The sequence below is a fragment of the Myotis davidii genome, unplaced genomic scaffold, assembly GCF_000327345.1.
Source record: "Myotis davidii unplaced genomic scaffold, ASM32734v1 scaffold874, whole genome shotgun sequence".
Taxonomy (NCBI): Eukaryota; Metazoa; Chordata; class Mammalia; order Chiroptera; family Vespertilionidae; genus Myotis; species Myotis davidii.
Window position 1 is genome coordinate 430355 of NW_006285611.1, and position 6843 is coordinate 437197.

At 40.7% G+C, this 6843-nt stretch overlaps 1 protein-coding gene across 2 annotated transcripts in view; it reads left to right on the forward strand.

Moving 5' to 3' along the window:
- Nucleotides 1–4866: 4866 nt before the first annotated feature.
- Nucleotides 4867–6843, forward strand: part of LOC102771306 (putative olfactory receptor 5AK3) — an 8771-nt gene continuing 6794 nt past the window's right edge. The window contains exon 1 of one of the 2 annotated variants that reach the window (XM_015559207.1): nucleotides 4867–5146. In XM_015559207.1, coding sequence (XP_015414693.1) covers nucleotides 5077–5146 — 70 coding nt within the window. In that variant the 5' untranslated portion in view covers nucleotides 4867–5076. Of the gene's footprint in view, nucleotides 5147–6355; nucleotides 6620–6843 lie in introns of those variants that run through there. The other variant, XM_006756347.2, reaches the window with a different exon arrangement.

Consider the following 6843-nt stretch of genomic DNA (forward strand, 5'->3'; position numbering starts at 1 on the left):
ATATATATATATAATTTGTTTCCAAGTTGTAACATTTCTTAAAAGTCCTTCCTACATTTAGTCCCAACAGCAACTGGTAAAGTAAGAATAGACTCTCCCTGACTATAAGATTTGTTTGCCTAATCCCTAACCACCAAAACAGAACTGCCAAACCTCATTATTAGGTGACCCTACTGCAAGAGAGGGATATATTTTCTATAAACTAGACCATAGGCCATGTCAAGGCATTTTCATCTGTTACATAACCCCCTGCTGAAGCATGTCTTAGGATGAAAGAGTTTCAATATTAGAAGGATGAGTCGACACTCTCAGTAGCTAGTATGTGATGTTTAATATGTCTGTGCTTTTGCTCATCTAGTCAGGGGGTGGGAGGTGAGATGGGAGGGGGCAGTTTACACATGACCTTGTCTGCAGGGAAAGAAAACAAATGGCCTGTCTTCCATCCCCAGCGTTAGGGGTTTATCTGTTGTCTGACATTCTACCAGGAAGCATTTCATCCCCTTCTTCCAAACTCTGCAAAATATTTGGGTTTGTTTTCTGTTTTGTTTGTCTGTCTGTTTGTTTCTTAATTTAATCCCTGGGTTGTGAAGCAAAGACCCTGTGGCAGAAAAAAAAAAGTGTGGAGACTTGAAAGAAGCCACTGGGGTTGACGCAGAGGGAGCAGGGGCCACAGAGGGGCAATGAAGGAAAATACATTAAATTACTCACATGTCCTAAGGGTAAGCCATGCATGCCAAAGCTAAGAAAATGAGAACGGGTAGTCTGGGAGGACTGGGCATTTAAATACTAGTAATATTCAATTGGGAAGTTGGGTAGGGAATGAAAAGGGAGAAAAGTTTTGTTGACTTCATAATTCTTCATAATGTAAGCCCTGGGTGGAAGAGCCGAGAATCCTCCTGCCAGTGGATCTACAGATTACTCCTGCCTGAAATCAGGGTTGCAAGTAGGAATGGAGCACAGTGTTTGCTTTCTCTATCCAACTCCCAGAGAAGTTCAAGCATGATTTATCCTCCTAGTCACTGGAAATAGCAACCAGACCTCTCCCTAAACACACTTACTACCTCAAGACCTTCCTTCCTCAAGGTGAAAACTAGCCCATGTTGCAGTTCCCCAAATGGAGTTGGTTACTGTGAAACTGAACAAATCTGGGAGATTTAGACAGATGATGTACGGGAAACGTGAAAACTAAATGGAGGTCATGCCCTTTGCTTTCTCTCCCTGCAGCCGAGGTCATCTGTAAGCTGCTCCCTCTCCCCGACCCCCTTCCTGCATGAATATATGAGCAAGAGCACAGACACACTATACTAGTTACTGAACCTCTCTGTCACTCTCCCTGCTCTCACTTACAGTTCAAAACAGGTGCTAGGTAAGAACAAAAGTTTATAATGGAATACATTTTAACTTACTAGTGCTAGTCAATAAAATAGTCCTTTTTCTGAATTCAGTCTCTCAATTGATTTCTCTATCTCACCCTGCAGTGACTGGTATTTGCATCTGGGGAGACACATGACTATATTTATATTACTTGTTCAATAAATTTCCCAGAGGAGGAGAACCAAGGCCTTTACTTTGACAGTTTCCCAGATCTCTGAGCACTGATTTGGAATTTAGATGATCCAGCCTGCAGGGCATTCCATTTCTGCCCTTCATAATGTAGGTTTCTAATGACTCCTGATTGTTATAATACAGTCCTCCCTGAAACACTTCAATGGATTCCCATGGCTCTTTGAATAAAGAACAACCTGGAAAAATGCCTACAGACTTTGCCTGCACTGTCCCTTCCCTGTGTACCTTGCCCCACCTTATAACACTCTGGCACGTGCTCTCTCTGCTGCAGCGCCAATGGCTTCTTTTGAGTCCTCACAATTTCTTCTGCGACAGCGTCTTTGCTCCTGACCCCAGTGTCTGAACCTCTCTGTCGCTCTCCCTGCTCTCACGCCTTCTCATCTGGTTAGCTGTCACTCACCTGCACATCTCAAGGAAGCTTCTCCACTGTGATATGCTCTATAGCAATTACTACAGGTATAATTTTACATTCATTTGTGTGATTCCTTAATTAATTTTTATTCCACCCTAGCTTGCAGAATCAGTAAAGATGTACTGAAGGAAGGAAAGAAAGGGAAGAAAGAAGGAAGGGGGGAAGGAAGGGAGGAAGGAAAAAAAGAGGGAGGGAGGGAGGAAGGGGTGTATATAAATGTAATTCTTTCTAACTACATAGAAAGGTAAATTTTTTCTAATATAGGAAAAGCACTTCCATATTCTAACTCTGAATTATTAAAATTAATACCAATACTTAAGAGTATCTACCAGCCATTTAGTCCTGAACTGTACCTCTCATTGGCATTATTTTACTTAACCCTCCTAATGGTCCCATGACACAGTCCTATAATTAATCTTATTTTATAAAAGAAAAAGTTGGGGCCTAGAGAGGCCAAGCAACTTGCCTGATGTCACAAGGTAGAAAGTGGTGGAGTAGAGTTTCAGACTCAGAGATGTTTGACTCCATAGTCAATGCTCATTAATTTCCATGCCAGAAAATTCAAAGTAATGGGGAATTAAGTGGCATTAGAAGACATGGCAGTTGGTGTTTCTGGAATATCTCTAATAGCTTCCCAGAAGCTAATGAAATAAGCAGCTCTACCTCAGCAAGAGCACGTACCTGGGAAGACGAAGGCAGGAGGGGCCCATGAAAGGCACAGTGGCCGCTTGGAAAGAGTTCCTGTGGACAAACTTCTACTCACCAATCCTAAAAGAGTACTCAGCTCAGACAAGTTTCACTTGGACGTAGTCAAGCTGAGATTTAACCTTTAACTCCATTAAACATGGAAGAACAGGATAAAGACATGGATTTGGGATTTTGTGATGACTTAGCATGGTTTCAACCCAAGGAAAATTCACCTTCTCTGTGGCTGTCTTTATGTGGCCTTACCTGAATCCTATTTCCTTTAAAACTGTATTCCCCCTGGGGAAATTCCCCTCTGAGAAATTGCATGTGTTTTCAGGTAGGCATGAAGTAAGAGTGACTGCCTTAGAGGTCAGGGACCTAGATTCTTATTTCATCTCTTTAATACTCTACAATGAAATTGGCCAGGTCATGTATACACTCCATACTTCAATGTGTAAAGTAGGCGTGGTGCATAATATTACCTGGCCTACATGTATCACAGCATAGTCAGAACAATCAAATGAAGCAAGGCAAATGGGATAGTTTCACAAGCCAGGAACACCCATCCCATCTGATACTGGTTATTGTTATTAAAGTAAGGGTTCCTCCCATCCTAAACCCACCAAATGCAAGAGAAGCCTTAGAGTCACACAGAAACACAAGATGGAGAGGTAGTGAATCATTTTTAAAATGAAAGGATGACAGACTTTTCCCACAATCGAGAAAATGATTCCTCTTGTTGCAATAACTAAGACTCAGGAGTCACCCTCAAGGTCTGATTGAATTCACTCCCCTGGGCCCACCTTTGAGAGCGCAGGCTGCAAGAAGAGGAGAGAGAGCCAAAGATTCTAGTTGCCAAACTTTTGATTAACCAAGTAAGTACACAATTATCCTGGTTGGAAATTATGCCAAATATAAGTATACAAATGAAACAATAAGTATTGCATAATCAGTATATTATAAAAAACTTTCTTGACTATTTCCCTGCTAATCACCTAATCATCAACTCTAAAGATTCAGAAAATATAGGAGATTGAACCTAAACTCTATTGAGGGCATGAATATGCTCAGGTATTTTTCCTTTCTCAACATTATTTATGAAAGTTTGTAAACAGACAGCAATGTTGAAAGAATTTTACAGTGAGCATCAGTATAGCCATCACCTAAATTTCAACTTGAACATCTTAGCAAACTTTTTTTCATTTACTATCTATCCATCCACGTATTAATTCCCTTATTTTTTATGCATTTGAAAATAAATTTCTAGGAGCTGACTTTTAAAAATAAGCCTCAGATTATGCGAACAACAAAATATATCTCTTCTCTTCAATAAAGAATTGGTGAAAATTGTGTAGCAGCTTCATCTTTGGGGGAATTTTAGGAAATTTTGCTTCATTATGGGACTATAACATAGTTAACTTTCTGCAAAATCAATTATTAACTCAAAATAGAATAAACCTTCTCATATATACATTTATCTTTCATCATCTTTTATTTATGCATATAAATATTTATCTTCATTATTCTCTTTCATCTGGCAATATTTATTGAGCACTTACCAGGTGTCAGACACTGGTGATGTGAACAAGAGGGGCAGGAGCCAGCCTCTTAAAGCTTACATTTCAATGGAGAAGACAGTCAATAAACAAGTAAATAGAACAAAAATCAAGGTTATTATATATCCTATATAATAAAAGGCTAATACGCAAATTGACCAAACAGCAGAATGACCGATTGCTATGATGTGCACTGACCACCAGGGGGGAGATGCTCAATGTAGAAGCTGCCCCCTGGTGGTCAGTGTGCTCCCACAGGGGGAGCGCTGCTCAGCCAGAAGCTGGGCTTAGGACCACTCCTAAGCTGGCAGTCGGACATCCCCCAAGGGCTCCCAGACTGCGAGAGGGTGCAGGCCGGGCTGAGGGATCCCCCCTGAGTGCATGAATTTCATGCACTGGGCCTCTGAGAGTAAAGAAAATAAAATGATATTGTGAGAGAATAATAAGCAGAGAACTAGTTTGGGTAAAGGGATCAGGGGAAGGTGGACATGAGAAGAATGTGAAGAAGCCTGCTCTGAGATCCTGATGAGCAGGATCATTAGAAGCAAAGTTCTGAGGCAGGAACCAGATTCTGTGCTGAGAACAGAAAGGAGGTGTTTATTAGTACGGAAACTTGCAAGCAGCAGGTTTTTCCCTCACTGTCAATTTACATCATTTCTTCATATGTGTGTTTTGCCCTGGCTTTTCAGCAGCGTTCAAAAGTAATTTTCTCTTATTTGTGTGAGCATTGTTTTCTCTGGAAGTCTTCCCAGATTTAAATGAACAGGTTAATTCTCCATTTATAAGCTCTTATGGCCTGTGCACCTCACAAATTTTATTTATTTCTGCCTGCACACCCACTAGACTGAAAACTCCATGAGGACTATGACACTGATGCTGTTATTCACCATGTTATCACCAGCAGCAGTCCATTGCTTATCATTAAGTGAGTGTCCAACCGATGCTTTAATAAACAATTAATTAGTTAGAATAATGGTAAGTAAGCTTGGAAAGTTAAATTGGGTTTATACTGAAAACAAATCTGCAATGCTAGATTGGAAAGTGTATGCTTGGTTAGTAGATTAGATGGATTCCCAGAGAATTTCAAGCTGGAGCGAGGGGGAGATTGGAATTGGGCTCTGGAAAGAACCATCTTGAAATCATACAAAGAAAGTTTTGAAAAGTGGGTGGCATGGAGGTGGGAGACCAGCAAGGTGACTGTTGCAACAACCTGGGTAAGAGGTCATGAGAACCTAAGTTCAACTGTGGTACAAACATGAAACAGAAAGAAATAGATGGAGACAGGTTGGAGCCTGGATCTATGGAACATGGTAAGTAACTCGACACTGGGGAAACCTAAAGAGAATGCAAAGCTTACATATTATAGGTGGTGACATTAACTAAGGACAGAAAAGTAGAAGATGGAGCAAAAGGGAAGAGTGGCTTTTAAACATCTTGAGTTTATAGTATTGAAAGAAAACCTAAGTGGAGAGGCCAAACAAGTAATTGGAGAAAATCCCTTCTGGACCTTGTCAAGGAAATAAAGGAAAAATTATACTAACTTGGACATACTCTCCAGAGAGATAACCAAGAAAGAGAGTAGAGGGAGAGACTTGATTTGACAGAGAATTTTAAAAATGTTCCCAATGTCGAGTTGGGGGGAGAAGATGAGCCAGAAAAAATAATGGTTAGCTGCGTCCTAGCAAAAAAAAATAGAAGAGAAGATATGAGGCAGAAGGTGGGAGAGGAGAAGGTTTAGAAAAGTGGATAATGAGCGAAGTCAAATATGGAGAGAAGGCATTATGGAACAAAGTCTATTTAATTTTGCTTTGGTTTACAAAAGTTGAGTTGGGTTCATCTCAAGAAGGAACTAAACATCCAGGCTGGAGTATATGTACTGGACATGTCATCACCATCTTCTAAAAGCATTCTATTGCTAATGTTTGAAAATTTGCCATCATTTTAATAAACAGAGAGAAAGAGTTCATATTTCAATTCCATGAAAAAATTTCTGTAAAGACACAAACATAAATGAGAATGTTTATGAACATATAAGGGTAAGGGTAAATGGAACAGGATGCTCATCCCACAAGATGACCCACCCAGAACTATGACTGCCCAAGCCCCATCCAGCTAAACTGAAAAATGAGGGAATCAATATTCAGCATGACAGGATGTCCCAGAAGACAGGTTGGAAAGTTCTGGTCTACCCCACCTCAAGGAACATGTCTGGAGATTAGTTCTACAGCCAGAGATAGTAACCAACCACTTCAGCTGTATCATTTACTAAAAGACGGAATCCACCATATCAGTTAGTAAATAACCACTACCTTCTTCCTTAGGTTCCTGTACCCCTGATACCCAGCCCCTCTGTCAGGACACACCCCTTCACTGCCTCAGAATGGGGATAATTGGGTTGGTAGGTAGGGGGTACTTTTTCATACCTTTTTTTTAAAAAAAATTGTTTTTTTATTGCTTTCAGAGAGGAAGGGAAAGGGAGAGAGAGAAACATCAATGATGAGAGAGAATCATTGATAGGCTACCTCCTGCATGCCCCCCACTGGGGGATCATGCCCACAACCTGGCATCTGGCCTGACCAGGAATTGAACCGTGACCTCCTGCTTCATAGATCGACACTCACA